Source organism: Cystoisospora suis (genome assembly GCF_002600585.1).
Source record: "Cystoisospora suis strain Wien I chromosome Unknown contig_1829, whole genome shotgun sequence".
In the NCBI taxonomy this organism is placed as follows: Eukaryota; Apicomplexa; class Conoidasida; order Eucoccidiorida; family Sarcocystidae; genus Cystoisospora; species Cystoisospora suis.
In genome coordinates, this window is record NW_027154629.1 from 1 (window position 1) to 18,039 (window position 18,039).

Here is an 18,039-nt window from a genome sequence, read left to right on the forward strand (position 1 = left end):
CTTTCATTCTTCTTTTTCTTTCTGGTTTTCTCCAGGTCATGCAGAAAGTGTCGAATAGTGATTTGTTCTACCGAGCGATAAGCTTTTACTTGGAGTATCATCCTCTACAGCTTTGCTTGCTGCTTAAATCTTTGGAGAAGAAGCTCGATCATTCACGTGTAGTTCAGCATGTCCGGAAGGCAGGGCACTTAGCAGTCGTAGAGAAGTATCTTCATGACGTGCAGCACCTCAACGTCACAGCGGTCAACGAAGCGGTTAATGAACTTCTTGTAGAAAGTGAAGATGTTGAAGGTCTAAGAGAAAGTATCCTTGAATACGATAACTTCGATCAACTGGCCCTCGCTCAGCTTCTCGAAAATCACGCTCGACTTGAAATGAGAAGGTAAGTCTATCCAGGAGGGAGCGAGGGAAGAGGAGAGTGCAGAGGGAGGAAAGAGGAGTCAGAGTGTTTTCTGATCTCTCACAGACATTCTTATTCAGTAGTTGTCTATCAGCACATCTGGGGTTTCTGCATGTGGTCCTTTCCGGGTGTGTGTCATGTGTACCTGTTGCTGCAGCACGAAGAAAAAGATTCTACATGTGACTTACTTACATCGGAAGTGCTATGGAGTTGGATAGATAGATAGATAGCTAGATTAAAGATAGATAGATAGTACATCGTTTTTTACAAGTACGACATATGGACTTAGATGGACGGAGATCATGGGTGTGTGTATGCACATGTACGATCTAATTGAGAAGCGTACAGCCTCCTTGTGAGGGCAAGAAGAAAACAACTCTTATGCTCGGTTTTCTAGGTCAAGGGAGGCCCTTGAATCGCTTGAATTGAAAGCGTTGACGCATAAAAGTTGTGAATAAATAGATCAATAGTCAGTGTAAAAGACGTTCATACATCACTTAGGATGTTGCTTCATAGTATAGTGACGCATGTCTAACGGCAGATGGGCGCTGGCTGCTCATCGCCATATAGCGTGTACAGGCAGTAACTATCATTCCTCGCGTCCTTTTTCAAAAACTTCTTGTATATACTGAGTCTCCGTGTGTACGTTCATAGGTCCACGGTTTATAGAATGACTTCCTAGATCTCTGTATGTCGGTAGATATATAGGGAGAGAGAGAGATGTATCGGTATATTTTCAACTCCTGTTGGTTGACGTTCGCTAGCTCAGGGTGCTGAGTGAGTGGCTGGTCATCACCGTGCGTCTCCGCCTCTCCTCTGGCTTTCGTTATCTGTCGTTCTTGTCGTCGCCTTTTGCATCCTCGTTTCTCTTTTTTTCTCTCTTTTTCTCTCTCCGATCTTTCTTGTGTTGTTGCTATGTTACCTCTGTGTCTGTCGCCAGATTAGCGGCTCTCTTGTTTAAGAAAAACCGCAAGTTCAAACAGGCGATCGAACTTTCGAAGCGTGACCGTCAGTATCAGGATGCCATTGACGCAGCGAGAGACTCCGGGAATGCTCAGCTTGTCGGAGATCTACTGAGGTTCGTAGCCATTGTCTTCTTCCTCCTCTTTCTTGTGTGGTTTATCTAGACTCATGCATGATAACAAAGGAAGGGGAGACGTCTCAGCTGTCTCTCTCTCTGTATTGTTTCCCACTTTGCTTTCCTCTACTTCTTAGCGAGCGTTCGTTTGTATGGACTGTTGAGCGCTCAACTGCATGCGTGCAGGCTCTCACTTACATATTCGGTGGGAAGGACGTGCTACCATGAACTCTACTGTAGAAGCACTACAGTACAATCCCCGCCTCTTTCCAGAAGTGGCTTCACTTTAGATGGAGGGACGACCGAGTGTACATACGTGTCATGAGGCCTTTATACCGTGTTGGGGAGATGTGAATAGCGGCGGAACACATATGAAGTGTTAGCGATAGATCGGCTGGTTTTTCATGTTGTGGTAGAAGACCAAAGGTGGGGCGCGCCTGCTCCTCCCCACCCTATTTGCGTGTCTACTGACACTTCCCTTTTATTGTTGTTCTCTCCTCTCGTCGCTCTATCCTGTTGGTAGAATGATAATACCGTCTTCTGTAGGCTAGCATAGCGCATGCAATGTGACACGGGAAGAAGAAAGACGTCTCTAGCTTTGATAGAAAGGAGAACAGTGAATGGACACAGGGAAAGAAAGGGCGTTACTTCTATTCATGTGATGCGTCCGAATGTCGTTCGAATAGTATGAGCTTTCCACGTCAGATTCCAAGTTACTTCCGATGCCTTTTCTTCCTTTCGAAGAGCATGTGCGTAGGCTTGATTCGTAGGGGTTCCGTCTATGTATATATCTTCACTTTATCAATCTATTTATCGTGCAGTCAAAACGCCTAGGCCGTGTTCGCTGGGTGATGTGGTTTTCTTTGAGCTCATCCAGCAGCAGGATGTCTCTGTGTTACTTTTGTCTACCGAGGCGTCGTTGCGAGTCACGTACGTCTAGTATGGAGAGATCTTCTCAGTGTGTTGCTGTACGAAGGAAGCGAGTGGCACCTGGAAAAGAGTCTGTGACATATCTGTATAGTGATGCAAGGTGCCTTTATATCTCCTTTTCGCCTTTCATTCCATTGTTCTGGGAATTCATGTTGTGTTTGTGTAGATTCTTCTTATCGGATTTGGACGATCCCGCAGGATTTGCAGCATGTCTGTACACCTGCTATCCTCTTGTGAAGCCTGACGTTGCGCTTGAGCTAGCGTGGCGTCATAAGTGCATGGATTACTGTATGCCTTACCTCATCCAGGTACGTAAAGTACGACAAAAGTGTTCTCCGCTCGACCCCTCTCAATATCTTAGCATGCTTGCCTGTGGTGCCTCTCTCTGTCTATTGGCTACGGTGAATGTCGGAGTTACTCCATGACCCACCTGCCTGTCTCTAAGATGAGCCTCTTTGCCGGACTCATTTGCGAGGTTAGCACAACAAATAGCTCGGGCCAGTATACTTAGTCGGAGGAGGAGTAGAGACCAGTCGCAACGTGAAGAGAGATAGGGTGAATTCTGGCGGGGTGCGACTACGCTGTTGACAGTAGCGATTCGATTTCTCTCCTCTTAAGGCTTACAACTGCGAGGGCTCTGTTCGCCTGAACGCTCTGCTGGTTCTTGTAGTTCAAGGGGCTTGAATTTCCTCCCGCAGTAGAAAAGGAGTGGAGGCCTTCCTGGGGACTCTTTCCTTAGTTTCTGTTTTTGTCAGGCGTCCGTCATACAGGTGACGGTGGAGTGTACGTCCATATTCATACGTTTCCATACATACATACATACGTACATTTCATTGTATCGTCGGGGTGCTTTTGTCTATGGTTTGTAGGTGGTCCGCGAAGTGACGACACGTGTGGATGCCCTTGATAAGAAAGAGGAGACCCGTGAAAAAGAGGAAGAAAAGCAGAAGAGCGCTCCAAACGACTATGTCCCCGATTATAGTATGCCGCCTACTGGAGTTCCACTCCTTCCTGGTATGGGCGGCTTAGCTCTGATGCCTCCCTCGGCTTCATCCTACGCTCCACCGAATGCCTTCGGCTCTTCGGCCCCTCCTCCTATGATGAACTCAGTGTCTCCTGGGGGACTGGCGCAACAGCCCTTTCCTCCCTTCTAAGAACATTTCTCTTCAGCCGGGCTATAGGGATCTTTTCTTTCGTTATTTCTCTCTCTTCCTCTTACCTGTATGTACACATATGCTTCGGGTACCCACCTGTACAATCTTTGAAGGGGGTGATTGGATACCTAAGCCATATGTCCCCGTAGTAATACCCATTCGTCCCCGTACATACATATACATATAGACGCTTTTCCATATATCAAGATTGATGCCTGAAATAACTGAGTGGAGAGAAACGGGCCTCCGAGAAGTGAAGCTGTTGGTGAGGTGTCTCCGTCGTCATCCGTCTGTGAGGGAGTTTCTCTGTGGCTGGACTGTACGGCTTACGCCAGTATGGGAAAGAACATGCTCTACGGCCTCGATTTCGTGGGTGTAATACGAGCGTCATGTCTTTTCGAAGTCTCCACGTTTGCGTGGTGACGTGGTCAGTGTGTGAATTGTAGGCATGTGTGAGGAATGATGAATGGCATGCAGTGTAGTGAAGGGATTGTTCGGTAGACAGACGGAGGGGCATCTTTATGCACTCTGATAGCGTTCCGATGGAACGGCGGAGGAGGTACTCGGTGATGTTGGTGCTCGCTATGACGACGTTGTCTCTCGTTCTCTCTCCCTCTTCTTCATGTTTTCTTCTAGTAAGGGAAGGATAATAGCATCTTCGAGTCTTTACACACACATCGTTGGTTGTTTGTAGTGAAGAGATGTAAGCCATCTTCATGATACATGCTGGTAGTGATGAGGTCTTCTTCCTTTGTAACGTATTGCTTGCGTAGGATGACCCGCACAGCAGCTTTGAAGCGTGAACTTGAAAAGGTTTTCTTATACTATGGAAATGCGCCTTCACTATGACGACTCCTACTAGGATGAAGATGATATTATGCCTTTCACGCTCATGAAGACACAATAACTCTAGAGCTTCATTCACTGTTGGTGATCATGAGAACCTTGGAAGCAGGATAAATTTCTGACCGTGCTCGTCCTCGGTGAATTGTCAGATCGCTCTTCTGCGAGACTTCTTTCGTTTGGACGCGAAGTCGTTGTGTTTTCGTTCATTTGCCTGGAGTAGGGAAGCTTCGCTTTTCTTTTGTCGGACTTCCTGCAGTTTCCATCCGTTTTGATGAGCTATCTGTCTTTTTTTTTTCTTTACTCGTTCCTACTCTATGCGTCAAAGGAGCCATTTGTTGTGATTGGTACTAACGCTTCTTACAACCGGTCAACTGAAAGAGGCGCGTCACACAAATTTCTCTCTGGCTTTCCCGCTGTAGAAACCCTCATACAAAATACGTCTGAACTAACACTGACAGTCGGTTGTTCTCTTGACAAGCCTGACATCTCGTTTATTTGTGACGTCCTGAAGAACGTCGTGCTTGAGTCGGAATCAAAAACAAGTAAAAGAACTGCCTCAAGAGAGTTGTACTGCTATGCACATCACCATATAGCTGGTGTTTCCACACAACAACACGAAACCCAAGAATAGATCGGTCTTGTTAGTGTAGCAGAGCACCACTATCCAACTATCCGTCGGTGGGAGCTTGACCCTCTGCAGTCGCCCTTTTCTACGCTTTGCCGTAAGCGTTGTGGCCGGTTTTGAAGACACGGCGGCGATCGCTGCTTCTTTCTGGGCATAGCCAACCACGCTGTTCAGCGGGTGTTCTTTGCAGCTAGAATCCTCACTCACTTATTTTGTTTTGAGAATGGAGGCTGGGAAGGAAGTTACTAGACAAAACCGAGAACGCGTAGTGGCCCTGCGCCACCTATTCTCCTGGCTCCTGCCGGCTCAGCGGGTGTCTCCATGATGACTCTCCCAGATTCATTCTTGTATATAGGATTCACATCTGGCAGAGACCACATCGTTTGCTGAACGCCTTGATGGCTCACTCCTTTCCCCTGGTGTCGATCGTGTCTTCCTCAAACACGAACGACTGCAGGAGGCCATTCCCTCAAAGCAAGATGATCAGAAACGCCTAGCGGGTCTTGCAAACAAGCCCTACGATTTCCTCTGCTGTGTTGTTGGACAATGAAGAATGGGTCAGACCCCAGGTTGGTGGCCTCACGAGAAGCAGCTTTTTTTCCGCATGCAAACTTCGTCACATTCATCATCAAGGCACGGGCTGGCGCGAGACTTTCTAACCTTGTTGGGTTTTTTCTGTCTCCGGAAATTCCTTCTTTTTCCTTCGCCGTTGTGTATCTCGGTGCCTGTATCCAACTTGTTTCTTCTGCTATTTCGACCACCCTTTGCCTTGAAAGTGACTAGACTTTTTCCCGGAATTCCCTCCCCCTTCTTTTTGGAGCTGTCTCCCTTCCTTCTTCTCCCCCTTCTTTTTGGAGCTGTCTCCCTTCCTTCTTCGTTTCCCCTAAAGCGCAAGTCTTGGGAGTGGACCTTAGGGTAGGGCCCGCAGATCCTCATCGTCCGCAGAGTTGGAGACCGGTCTCTTTCCGACTTTTTTCTTTCGTCCTCACAGATCTCCTGTATTTCTCCTTGTTTTCTATTCTTGTTTGGTTTTTCTGTAGTCTCGCAGGCGATAGGCTCTGAGTATAAGTCAGAGCTTTCTCTATCTTCTTTTTTGATCCGTCATCTGGTGTGTACGCACCGTTTTGTTTCTCATGTCTTATATCCGTGAGCTAGTGGAGACGACTTCTCCCTCTCTTCGTCAATTTCACGACCGCCTTCTGCTCTCTTCGTCTCCCTCCCCCCTGAACGCAGACAGTCACTGTTTTTCTATCCCGCTTTTCTTCATCTCTTTCTCTCAACTTTCCCAACAACGCCGTCACTGAGAAAAGCAGTGCTTTCCGAATTTCTCCCCCGTCGCGGCAGCTGCGGCTGCTGCGAGCTCATCCCCCCCTTTGTTTTCTTTCTTTCTCTCCTAGCGCAAGACAAGGCCCCTTCTGGGAGGAGCTGTTCTGTTGTAAGGAAGACAACAGGACAACTTAGAACTTTCAAACAGTCGAAGTCGCTGTATTTCTCTTCGCTTACGATGTCTTCCATACCTCTAACTCCAGGACGCTCTTCGCCTTCAGCGGGAGTGGTCCGCTCTGCTTTCTTTTTGTTCCTCTCTGTCGTCTCTTTTCTTGTCGTTTATTCTGAGGGCTACGTTCCCGGGATTGCTCCCACGGTGAGTTCATGAGAAGATTTCAAGAATACGCGCACGGACCAGCTCAAATCGACTAGTGTAAGACTTCTGGCTGCCTCCCTTCGCTTATCTACTTCACCGTTTCACACCTAGTTCGCCATGAGTCCTGTCCCGGAAGTCTTTTGTCCCCCGTTTTCCTACCTTAGTGACGGGCACCGCGCGTTTCTCGTGCTCACTACACCGTGTGGTCCCTTCCTTGTTTCGTCACTTCTCTTGTTCTTTCTCGCTGGGGAAAACGAAAGACACTGTTCATGGTACTCTAGTCTATTCCTCTGCTGAAGGAGTTGGAGCTAGCCCACTGTAGGAGTTCCGTTATAACGCACATAATCTAGTCCAGTTATGAGTGTGTATGTAGATGGACTTTTAGCTAAAAGTAGCTCATGACCACCAACGACGGCATGTACGCAACTAGAAAGAATCCAGGTTGCTTTGCAAACACATATTTCCTGACGGCACGCTCTCTCGTTAAGTTGGCCTACGTCTTTCTGTTGAGTGCACGCGGTTGGAAAGAGAAGACGTAGATATTTCCCCCCTGGATTTCCGAGAACTCCTTAGTTAAATGCAGATATTTTTCACAAAAGCTCTAGGTCACGAGAATCGTTCTTATGAAGGACTGCAGAAGCTTTCTTATATCTTCCTCTCCTACGTAGATGCTAAAGTAGTGTGAGTTTCTAGTCTTGTTTCACCGCGGTCGGTCCGTTCTTTGGGTCCACACACGTGAGTCTTCTGGCGTCCCTTGCAACAAGATTTCTTTATCCTCTCTGTTGCTGATTCCCAGCCCGCTCTTCTTGATCCTTTGTGGCTTTTGCTTCCTCCATCTCTCTATCTCTTTCTCTCTGTATTCATTTGTATATGTACGTGCTGATGTCTGTCGGTTCAACATACTTCACTTCAGTCTATTTTTTTTCCCCTGTTACTGTGATTGCTTGTGGTTTCCCTCTTACATTCCATTCTCGTCTTGATTAAATCATATACGTAAGGAAAGAACTGTCGGGTGCTCTCTTCTCTAGAGGGAGCTAGCTAGATAGGTAGACAGCCACCTTGAGAGGCTGTCTTTTCAGATCATGAGGAAGCACCGAAGTCAGCCATTCTCAAAGGAAAACCTAGGGATAAGTGCAGAAGAAAGAAATACTTCTCTCTCTCGTTTCTCTAAGGATTTCTGCGATCCAAGGGTCTGTGCGGACCGACTCGAGTTGCTTCTTGCTTTCTCCCATAGGCCGAACTTCACTGAAGACGTCCAGTGTTAGTATGCATGCATGACCTCATCGTTCACATATGTAGCACACAGCTGGTGGATTTCCTAAAGCAAGGAGTTATATTACTCCGCCACGCGGAAGGCATGTTTGAGGGACGGAGAACTCACACTTGAGTGGAAAAAGCTTAACAACTTCTATCCTGTCTTGCTGGAGGACAAGAGAGACAGACGATGGTTTCTTTTTTCTGCGTCAACTCTGATTCGTTGTCTCTTTTCGTAGGACTATGTTGCAGGGCAGGCGGTGGAAGTTCAAATTGCGTCGTTGCAGTCTGTTCAGGGAGTTCTTCCTGTAGATCCCTACCAGGCGAGCTCGCCTTATTGCCTGTAAATACTCTTCTTTCTCACCGCACATTGGTCTTCATACATACGGCGGACAGACACTCCGTCGGTATATAGTATTGTGTTGCCATGTCCCTGTATCTTGTACGACCCCGCCTTCGTGGTATGCATAGATGCTCTGGCTGTCTCCCATCCCATTTTCACCCTAGGGGTGCCTTCTCGGAGGGATAGATAGATAGGTACACAGTCATGAGAAAGCTTATATGCGTCGTTGTCGTTGCGTCCTTCGAGTCATGCTTTGAAGCATCAGCCGATGGCATTTCCCTTTATCTTCGTGGGTCTCGTTCTTTCTCGTTGAGCGTTTTCTGTATGCATCGTCTCAAACAGGCTCTTGAGAATGTCCCACGAAGTCCGTCGCGAAACGCAAGAGAGGAGCCAGTCTCTTTTATGGTTCCGTAGTCTTTTAAGGCTGGCATGAAAGGTGTAACACCCGTACATAGATTTATGCCCTTGGTGGAGAAGAGATACATCTTTGAGAGTTTTTCTTTTCCCTATGGTGCTACTGTCACAAGGCTAGGTGTACAAGGAATCTGCATGCATCTCTCTTTGCACACATGCTTCGATCACCCTTGTCCACCGATCTGTGATTGGACTTCCGCTTCTGAGAAATAAATTGTCTCCCCATTCATGTAGCTATCTTTCCTTTGTATCGCCATTCGACTTCCTATTATCTTTCCGGCGGTTCGGTTCTCCGCTCATCCCTTCTTGTTTCCAAACAGGCCTAAGAAGATTGAAGTCGAGGAGCATAATCTAGGACAGATCTTGATGTCTGACCGTGTCAAGAATACTTCCTATGAGGTGTGTGTGTTAGACCTCTCTCTTTGTGTCTCTTGACAAGAAAAGAATACAAATACTTCCACTGTCCACCTGTCTGTGTACTGTACATACACTCCACACTATGCTGAGAGGTTAAGATGGGACAAAAGATAGAGTTTAGTCACCAACAGTAGGCAAGTGAATGACAACACTACCAGTCTTCTTTCTTTCTTTATCAAGCTTAGGCCTTCTCATGTAGGAGTTCTCTTTTTTCGTCTCGACATTCTCGTTTTTCGACTTTAGGGTGATGGAGACCATATCGAGTTCGTAGCTATCTCTGCCTCGTTTGGCGGGAGCGAGTGTGTGTCTGAGAATAGTGTGAGAGAAAGGTAGTTCCGAAAAGTTTTATCTCGTGTAAGCGATATGGAGAGGAAACGTGTGTCGATTGAAACCTCTGACAAGGCTCACCCTACCCTATCTCTGATAGGAATAAGGGATGACTAGCATAGAATTACATCGGAAGATAGCGAAGACTCGGCTTTCTTAGCAGAAGAAAGAATGATCTGGACGATAAAACTCCCAGACTTTAAGGTTGTTAGATTCGCCAGCAGTGCTGGCAGGGTTCTCAGACGACCCTCACATGACAGGGGAGAACAGAACGTCACGGGAAGGAAATAAACGATTGTCGTGTGTGAAAGAGATAGCTAAAACATCTCAAGGCATTGCGAAACACCAGGGACTGCTCATGGCTCCAAGAGCTAGCTATCTATCCATTACCCATCTTTCGTAGAGAGAAGTTGAGGTTCTTTTAGTGTCTCCATAATCGTCTCTGAAACTGTCTCTCTTTCCGTCTGCAATAGTCTTTCTTTCACCAAGTCGAGCGGAGGGAGGGGGCAGCGTACGTATAAGTGGCTGTCCGACTAGTATGTCCTAACGTTTTTTTTTGTCCTTGATATATCTTTTCAGCTTGAATTTCTCCAGAATGCATCTTGCAAGGTTCTCTGTAGAGATCAGAAGCTAGGTGAAGCACAGAAAGATTTTCTTCAGCGTCTCATCAAAGAAAACTATCAGATTCAGCTGTAAGTCGCCTTCATGTGTGGTTTTCACACTCGGGAAGTCCAAAGGTGAAGGAGGAAATTGTCGATGAAGCTCGGCTTGGAGCTGTCTTGAAGCAGAATGGAAATTGCGTGTTAACATGATCGTCCTACCTAGGAAGCCCATATACACCCTGCATTTCATTCTATCATCTGACGTATGTGTACGGACACCACCATGCATGCGCGTGAGTTGACTTAGTTAATCTGTTCTGTTGAGCCATAAGGAATCAAAGAAGGAAAAAAGAGCAAACTCATCTACAACAGCTAAGAGAAACTTTTGGTCATGGATACCGCCGGACTACGGTTCTCATTCTTGATCACCCTCCAATAGAATCTTTTTTTTTCTCTCTGTATGCTTTCAAGTCCGTTGATGGAGGAGTTGACTCGAAGGAGACATCCTCGATGGGCTCTACATGTCTCCATTCCAAAGATTCTCTTCGACTCGTGTGCTTTCTCAGAAATGGAGAGGGGTGATGCGAAAAAATCCAAACATGGCTGTTTTCGTCATCCATTTGTTTCTTCAGCACTGTCGCGGACAGAGTAACATAGAGAGCTTGTGCTCTTCCAATTCTTCTCATTCCTCTTGTCTCTCGGAGAAAGACATACAAGGATAGATAGATAGATAGATTAAAGATAGATAGATTAAAGATAGATAGATAGATAGATAGATAGATAGATTAAAGATAGATAGATAGTCGCGCGTTGTTGTTTGACTTAGGGGAGGGTTGTAGGTTTGGATGGGACTCCTTGGCATTGCCATTCTCATGTCTAACTCTTTTTCTCTTATCAGCTGTTTTGTTGTTCTTCTTGCTTTTTCCTTTCAGGATAGTTGATCAGTTATATGCATTGTTACGGCATTATCGAGTAGATGGAAGTAGCGCCTTTTCTTTTGGGACGCCCGTCGGATTTCAGAAGGGCGATGATTTCTTCGTTCACAATCACTTTCGCATGCTTCTCTATTATCATTCTAATAATGATTCTAGTGGACAAGAGGTCAGTCAGAGCTGCTACATACATATGTGGTCGAGGAAGCTGGTACTATCCTTCCTCGTCGTCTTCTTTCTGTCTTCGTAGAGTTTCAAGAGAAGAGGACACGCAGGCATTTCTTTCTCACTCCTATCTATGTATCTAAGGAGCGAAGAAGGTGAAGCCTGACACTGGGACTTTTTCATTCTCTTTCGACGACGTATCCCTGTGTAGATTTGTATGTCTGTGTCTGTTCAACTCCAGCGGTCTATACATATCCGTATACAGAAGGAGATCATGCAGAAAGAGCTAGAGGAATTATCAGTGTCAAGTGTGACAGGGACAACAGATTAAAGATAGATAGCTTAAAGATAGATTAGAGATAGATAGATAGTGCGCAGGTGTCAGTCATGATTTAGAAGTTTCCCGAGTGCACACAGGGGTGGAGGAGCTTTACTGGTTTTGTTTCACAATGAAGAGTATTGCGTTCAGGTAGGATCATGACGATTTGGAGCTAGAGCAGGCATATTGATAAGAAGATTGGTGAAACTTGAAGTGAATCTCCATTTTCGGCATCTGTCACCTCACATACGTTGTCATATTCCAGATGCTGCCCCTTTCCGCGTCTTGCAGTACTCGGGTCTCCACCCTCTTGTCAAGGCGTCACACAGTGTTCATTCTTATAGCTCTCACGGAAGTCTCTGTTTAGTGTTTAAGATAAAGATAGGATGGCTCTTTTCTTCTGTCGCCCTGTGTACCATCTCGATCATCGAGAAGCACATTGAGAACAGCCGAGTTGACGGTAGATTTCTCAGGAAGAGGATTTTAGAGTACGACGGATCTTCTCAGTTGAATTCAGTCTCGCTTTTGGTCTCTCCCTGATACAGATGGCTACCTTTGCGTGGAAGGCAAAGTTCAATATGATATTTATATATATCGTGTATGTACACAGCATGTCTGAAGATCCCCGTATAGATGACTGCATGCCAACCCAGGCACACATCGTCTGTATCTCGTCATCTTCCTACCTCGTTTTTGGAAGGATTTCCCTGAAGCGCTCCATGCATCACTTCTCGCCATATACAGAGTGACCAATGTACAAGTTACACCTCTGTCTCACCAGTGTTTTCCTCAAATCTATCTATCAGTACACATGGAAATGCATACCTTTCTGCATGTCTGTCTCTGTATATATATGCGTATGTGTTGATTGGTTTCGTTCGTGTTCAGGTTCATCGTATTGTTGGTTTTGAGATAGTCCCTTCGAGCATTCAACATATCGAGACAGGAGACGGGCGGGTTCTCTGCGGGCCTCCCTCATCCCCGTCTGAGTCACCATCCGTCTCCGGGGCTGTCAATAGTGGAGATGAGACTTCATCGAAAGAAGGAGAAGACTCTTCTTCTTCTTCAGTCCCTGCACCGTCGGCTCGCGTTACAGATCAGCCTTTCATTCTTGGAACTAATGATAAGATTACCTTCACATATGATGTGATATGGCAGCATAGTAATACTCCATGGTCACAGAGGTGGGATGCGTACCTGAAGAATGCGAAAGACAACCCTATCATCCATTGGTTTTCTATAGTGAACAGTTTAGTTGTTGTTCTTCTTCTCTCGGGAATTGTCGCGATGATTCTCTTAAGAGTCTTATATAGAGATATAGCAAAGTATAACGAACTTCTTGTGGATGAAGAAGACGTGGAAGAAACAGGATGGAAGCTTCTTCATGGAGATGTCTTCAGAAAACCTGTACACTCAACAATATTAGCCGCTCTTGCTGGCTCCGGCATGCAGGTATGATAAAGACAAAACTCTCCTCGGCGATCTCTCCCCTTCATGAACTTCCTCGCTCTCGTCTATTCCAGGGGTTATATACATATACACAGAGACACATATATATATATATATGCATATACATGGAGTGGAGCAAAGACCATGCTAACGCAGACAGACATCTATACACATATATGTGTATCTATGCATGTATATACACTGTGAATGTCTTCATCCTGCGTTCAGTGGGAGTATCATGCATATCTGTTGAGTCGTGTCAGGAGCCGTTCCTATAGTTACCTCACGGTGACCACGGAGTCTTACAACAGAAGCCACACTTGAACAGCGGGTGTATGTCTATTCCTTTAGGTATCTTGATCACACTTTCTATTCTCCAATGTTTATCACAGCTGAGAGGTGTTACGGGGGAGGTGCTACTTGGTTTCATGTAGATAAGGTGAAGAGACACGTTTTTATCTTCTCTTTTTGATAGAGGAAGAAGATGATCAGTCATGCCAGAGAAAAGGCGTCCAAAGAAGAAAACACCTAGACAATCCGCTCTTCGTGCTTCGGTGACGACCGCGTGGGGGTGGAGAGTTGTGAGTATCTTTTTTGCTTCTCTCTAGTCAACTCGCACTTCAAGGAAGGAGAGAGAGAGGTGACAGAGATAAAGGGAGGGCAAGGAAAGAAAGATAGAAGGAGAAAGAAATGATGAGAGAATATGAGGGGAAGATGATGGAAAAGAAAGTGCTTTCTGTCTCTCCTGCTGTTTTGCTTTGCTTCGTAGCTTGTTGGGATGGCATTCGTCACAGTCATTTTCGCAGGCCTAGGTGTCTTTTCGCCCTCTTACCGAGGAAGTCTCTTACAGGTGAATTTCGCCTTCTCTGTTTTATGTTTGCTTCAAAAGAAGCCGTCTCACTTGCCACCCCTCTTCGTACACCTGCTCAGCCCTCGTGGTGTATGTTTTCTTCTTTGGAATTTTCGATTCACCTCATTCACTCTCGTCCCGTTTTCTCTCACTCTAAGGAAATCTGAACATATCACGGGTCGTGTAGATATCCACCCTCTGTTGATAAGCGGTCTGAAGTTACAAGGGGAGGTCCCTTCTCAGCTCAGTGGCTTATCTATCCTTAAGGCAACCACACTGGAGCTATATTCCGCAGTCTATATATATATATGTACGGAAGTGCATAGGGCAGGGCGTGACGAGTATGAAGAGTGTTGTGTCGAGTAGAGGAGATGATCAAGTTCTAGTGGTGAAGTGGCTCAGCGTAGGGTTGGAACGAAGAAGAGAGGATCGTTTTTGGGAATGATGCAGAGGGAAGCTCTTTCGTCTCCTCACTGTCTTCCGTTCTCGCCCGTCTTGTCTTTTTCAGACGATGCTTCTTCTCTGGACTTTCATGGGTGCGGCAGCAGGATACACATCCGCAAGGCTTTACAAGATGTTCAAGGTAAGCGACAGAGAGAATTGTTTCGTAGGATATCATTCTTTCATGATATTAGTGCAGCTCAAGGTTTTGCATTTTTTTGTGATTCTAACACACCCCCTATTCTTCTTGGTCTCAGCTGTTAGGTAGACACCCTTGTGTGATCTTCCTCACAGAGGGACAGGTCGCTGGCTAGTCAGACGGTTTTCCTAGATCTCTAGACTTGTCTGTGTCTGTCCCTAGAGGTGTCCTCCTGGAAGGAATATGAATAGGTTGGAACTGCCGTCCCTGCTTGTGTGTGAAAGACGAGGGGATCTACGCTTGTTAATGCTCCATAGCGTAGCGGGTGCAGTTAGCTACCCATATGATGCAGGTGATCAGATGATAATAAGAATACATCAGTCTTTTCTTTCGACTTAATTTCACAAGGAGTTGGAGACAGGAGGAGGTTACTAAAGTTCGCTTTCTTTGTTTCCCTCGCTGGCTGATATCCTCTTGAGTAGAAGACAAATCATAACGGTATTGATGAATCTTAGCAATTAAGATCACGTTGCTTCTTTCCTCTATTGGTTGTCCTCTCTGAGACCATGAGATAACTAACCCGTCGTGCAGAGGTGCTCTAGGAAGGAGGAAGTCATGTAGGTTGTTTACTGTACTTCCCGGGTTCTTGTATGAGAAGGTAGAGTCAAAGAGAGTTTATCCGAAACCTTCATACTGAGGGGTACAGAATGGCTATGTAGAAGTCAAGTGTATTTTCCTTCACACATCTCGAGGAGACATGCGGTCTCTATTTTGTTCCCACGGGTTGCTGTCTCTTTCTTGTCTGCTGTTCTCTCTCTATTTTTTTTTCAGTCAACCAACTGGAAGATGACGACAATACGAACAGCCTTGGTATTTCCGGGGGTGGTTTTCGCAGTGTTTTTCTTCCTCAACCTTGTTCTATGGATGCAACGATCAAGCGCAGCAGTTAGCTTTTCCGCATTGGTCTTCCTTCTTCTTCTATGGTTCGGCATTAGTACACCTCTTGTTTTCCTGGTAAGATTCTGTGGCGCTACCTTTCTTCGGTTTGAATGACAGCAGGTGAAGGGAAGTATCCTTGCTCCGTGTTGTTGGATTACAGTAGACCGACGGTACACAGGCCCTCTTTTATTTGTCAGTTCGGAGACAGCACAGGTAGGTGTACGTGTAGTAGATGATTAGCTACAATGAGTTGTGAGACGATTCCGTTGCCGGGCTTCGCCGTAGGTGTCCTTGTTCAGCATTTCTCCGAGGCAGAACGACAGTGTCATGACAGGAGAACAGGCGGTTCCTGTGTGGTTACCAGTTAAAAGAGACGAGGAGACAACCTCCTTCTGTGTGAGATGCAAAGAAAACCGTTACGGAATTGGCCACGATACTCTGAGCGATGCTTGAGTGTAGTAGACCCGCCCCGTCTCTTGCTTTCGATAAGAGAGATAAAGGGGTTATTCTAGGTTCATTTGTATCACCTGGTATGGGAGAAGCAAGACAGCCGCAGAGAGATCTAGAGGTTTTCAGCAGAATCTTCTTCGTCCATTTGCTTCCTGGTCTCTAGACATTGTCCTTCCTCGCCGCTGGAAGACACTTGTTTCCGAAGCCATGTGAGGAATCACGGAGACCTTTGTCTCTGTTACTGTCTGAAGCGCCTTCGAACCGTGTCTGGGTTCTATCGTACGTTGCCAGCAGCTGAGTTGGTGGGTATCAGCGGTGTCGTTCCTATACGAAGTAGGGTCAGCAAGCCAGTGCAAGCACAGACTGTCTTCTTTGAACAGATGCGTTGTGGTCAGGGTGAAATGTACAGGTAAATGACGGTGGAGCCCATTCCCGATAGCTAACTTTGTCTTTGAGAGTCCATTCTTCTCTTTGTATAGAAGACCGCGGTTGTTCTGCGTTGTTTTTGTGTGGCACAGGGGGCGTACCTCGGCTTTAAGCAACAACCCATATCGCTGCCCGTGCGAATCAACAAGATTCCCAGACAGATTCCGCATCAACCGTGGTTCATGCAACCGACCCTCTGTTGTATCGTTGGGGGGGCGCTCCCGTTCGGGTACGTGTCGGTCTACTTTCCGAGGCCACAGCGATCTGGTGTACCTAGTTTTTCTCCGTGATGATCTTCTTACAGCTCTGTGACCTGTATGTGACTTTGCAGCGCAATGTTTACTGAATTGTTCTTTCTCTTTTCCTCAATCTGGCAACACCGGTTCTACTATCTCTTTGGTAAGCAAAGGGAGACGAGGACATATCCATACACTGAGACAAGTGAATCGGGACTCCATCAGGTTTGATCCCACGTGTGACTTTGCACCTTCTCTTTTCAGGTTTCCTCTTCCTCGTCCTAGTCATTTTGTGTGTCACGTGCGCGGAGATATCAATAACTTTTGTGTATTTTCAGCTGGTATGGTAAGTCAACGGCAAACAGAATACTGTTTCCTTTGCCTGTGCCGCACTTGCGGGCCACAGAGCCCTCTGTAAAAAGTCGAATTTGCGCTTACCATGTTCTGTGTGAGGGCCTGTGTGAATGTGTTGCAGCGAAGATTATCTGTGGTGGTGGAGGTCGTTTTTCTGCAGTGCGTCTAGCGGATTCTACGTCCTTCTCTATGCAGTGTATTACTACCACTCTCGGCTGAAACTCACGCACGCGACCGGAACTCTCATATACTTTGGGTACTCCTTCATTATGGCATATGCATGCTTTATCCTGACAGGTGAGTGGCTGCTGGGCAGTAGTTCTGTCCTGGCATACGCCGAAAAAGTCGTGATAACAAGAGGCCTTCGGCCTCCCGGCGGTCACTGTAGTCCATCTCCTCTGGAACCGAGCTTTCGCATGCTAGCCTTTCTGTTGGCGTACAGGTGCTATTGGGTTCACAGCGTCGTTCTTCTTTCTTCGGAAAATATATGGATCCATCAAAGTGGATTAGACGATGTTTCAGATTCGAGGTCACTCCACTGCAATCTCTCTTGTAGCACTTCGGAGAAAGACTTCCCGACCCCAAACTTCCATCGGAGGCCGAGTACCTGGCGGGAAAACGGAACAAACACTGACTGGGCTACCCTCTCCGTACTGGCGATCCAAGTCTCTCCGACCCTCTAACCTAGGTGTTGACAGGGTTTGGATCAGCCGATGGGAGCTGCTTTCTCAGGTGTCACTCTGGACGCTTCTTTCTTCAAGAGCTGGGACACGCGATTTGGTCGGGACCGGCCAGTGAGCGAACTGCTTCCGGACTGCCTTCGTGACGGTCTTGTGCGCGCGATGTGCGGCCACTGAACTGTGCTGGCTCCGGAGTAAGCCGGGTTGCCGATGAAGCCCATGCTGGTACTCATTCTCAAAAGCCCCAGCTCGGCTAGGAGTCGCCTGTAGGAGCGAAGATTCCGGCCACTCTGAGTAGTATTGCCGTTGCTGCACTACAGGTCGGTGGTATTCGCCTTGCAAAAGACGTCCCGCCGAGCACTTTATTGACAGATCGCTTTTCCTGGTGTTGCGTGTGTAGTTTCGGAGTGTTTGCTGGTTTTGGCGGGGGGGGCCTCGTTGTTGTCGCCAGCGGTCCAATCCTTAGGTTGCTGTCGTGGTCCCTTGGCCTACAACCGGAGCTGCCGAACAAGTACGGCAGACAATGTGCGAGAACCTCTGTCTTTGAAAAGGTGACTCTGGTTGGCGCGACGGTAGAAGCCTCAGGATTATGGAGTTATGATTTTTCATTTTCGCCCGCACGAAAAG

The 18,039-nt window shown here is 46.8% G+C and overlaps 2 protein-coding genes across 2 annotated transcripts; both read left to right on the forward strand.

The window, feature by feature from the left end:
* The first annotated feature begins 31 nt into the window (after positions 1–31).
* CSUI_004061 (clathrin heavy) lies at positions 32–4,751 on the forward strand. Its single transcript, XM_068064256.1, has 4 exons — positions 32–382; positions 1,341–1,478; positions 2,575–2,716; positions 3,278–4,751. The coding sequence occupies exons 1-4, from the start codon at positions 39–41 to the stop codon at positions 3,560–3,562; spliced, it is 909 nt and encodes a 302-aa protein (XP_067923758.1). The 5' UTR covers positions 32–38; the 3' UTR covers positions 3,563–4,751.
* A 479-nt stretch (positions 4,752–5,230) lies between these two features.
* CSUI_004062 (emp nonaspanin domain family protein) lies at positions 5,231–17,299 on the forward strand. The gene is made up of 14 exons (XM_068064257.1): positions 5,231–6,675; positions 8,169–8,272; positions 9,007–9,085; positions 10,010–10,122; positions 10,965–11,133; positions 12,337–12,900; positions 13,667–13,747; positions 14,256–14,330; positions 15,159–15,341; positions 16,235–16,371; positions 16,474–16,541; positions 16,643–16,724; positions 16,854–17,029; positions 17,175–17,299. The coding sequence occupies exons 1-14, from the start codon at positions 6,538–6,540 to the stop codon at positions 17,240–17,242; spliced, it is 2,037 nt and encodes a 678-aa protein (XP_067923759.1). The 5' UTR covers positions 5,231–6,537; the 3' UTR covers positions 17,243–17,299.
* Positions 17,300–18,039: the final 740 nt, after the last annotated feature.